Here is a 1,318-nt window from a genome sequence, read left to right as displayed (position 1 = left end):
AAAGGCTGTTTTTCGTTTCGTAACGCTGTGCCGGGGGGGGAAATCCCGCTGCAAACTGCCCCGCAGAGGGGTCGGCGCCCCGGGAAGGGGGTTGCCTGGACGCCGCGGTCGACGCCGATTCCCCGTCGGAGCGGGGACGTGAGACAAAGCAGACGCTGAGGTTAATGAAACGAGGGAAATAAAAACGATCTTGGACAAGAGCAAAGGCTGTTTTTCGTTTCGTAACGCTGTGCCGGCGGGAGCAGCGGGTTGCTGGCCCGGAGCTGGTCTCCGCGAGGCCGGAGGTGCTGGAAAAGGGGCTTTTCCCGGCACGCGGAGGAAACGGGCCGGCGGCTGCAGGGGCTGGGAGCAGGCAGCGTCGTCCGTCTGTCTGCCTCGCGTGCGCAAAACCCTCCAAGCAAGGCAGCTTAGGAGCCTTGCACGGTCCGTTTTTAACTACCGTTTGGGGGAAATATCCGGGAGGAGAAACGGGGAAGGTTACTTCAAGCCTTCCCCGCTCCTATCCAAACTCTTCCGCCCAGAGGGCTCGAAGCCTCCACTAAAGGGATGCCCAATGCAGCCAGAACAAATAATCCGTGCTCCGAAACAGCTCCCTCTCGTCCTCCTCTCTATAACCAATAGCAACCGAACGAGCCTGGCACTGTCCCTTAGAAGAGGGGAATGTTGTTATGTTGGTTATTTCGTTTCATACCCTGGAAATCAAAGCTCTCAGTGGGAGCATGAAGAAGAGAAGCACTTTATTAATTTTTTCTTAAGCCTCTGTGTAACTCCTGTAATACAGGAGTGAAATGTCAGTGCAGGAGATGCTAATGTTTTATAAATGACGTGGGTGCAGCCGGCACTACGGAGAGGCTTCGAGATGGATTGTATTAGAGCAGACTACACCTGGCTCAAAACCGTAATTGTGTTTTTAGTATCTTTCCCTTTCACACGTAGGGAAAATAAAGGCAACTCCGTGGTGTATTACAAGCCTTGTCAATCAAGTGCTCCAGCTCCTGGCACCGAAGGCTACTGCTTAAAAACCGGACGGGAGAACGCGATATACCGCTAAATCGCAGGTGGCTCTTGACCTGGACTGCAGCTTTCTGATGCTCGCGCGCTTCCCGGTGCGTTGGCTCGAAGCTTCCCCGCCGCACCGCTCCGTCCGTCTGTCCGTCCGTCCATCCCGCCGCAACCCCCGCTTCTGCCGTTCCCCGGCACCGGGGACGAGTCCTTCGCCACGCACCCACCTTCCCCTTCTTCGCTCGATTACCTTGGTGAGCTTTAATGCTCCAACTTTGGGGTTTTCAGGCAAATCCTTTCCATTAAAAAAAAAGAA

At 55.1% G+C, this 1,318-nt stretch overlaps 1 protein-coding gene across 1 annotated transcript in view; it reads left to right on the top strand.

The window, feature by feature from the left end:
* RTN4RL1 (reticulon 4 receptor like 1) overlaps positions 1–1,051 on the top strand; it is a 6,924-nt gene extending 5,873 nt beyond the window's left edge. The window contains exon 3 of the mRNA XM_085309323.1: positions 937–1,051. Coding sequence (XP_085165449.1) covers positions 937–1,051 — 115 coding nt within the window. The remainder of the gene's footprint in view (positions 1–936) is intronic.
* Positions 1,052–1,318: the final 267 nt, after the last annotated feature.

This window comes from Rhea americana, unplaced genomic scaffold, assembly GCF_003343005.1.
Source record: "Rhea americana isolate MKP2758 unplaced genomic scaffold, rheAme1 scaffold_295, whole genome shotgun sequence".
Taxonomy (NCBI): domain Eukaryota; kingdom Metazoa; phylum Chordata; class Aves; order Rheiformes; family Rheidae; genus Rhea; species Rhea americana.
Note: the sequence above shows the minus strand (reverse complement) of the source record. Positions and strands in the feature narration are given on the sequence as shown.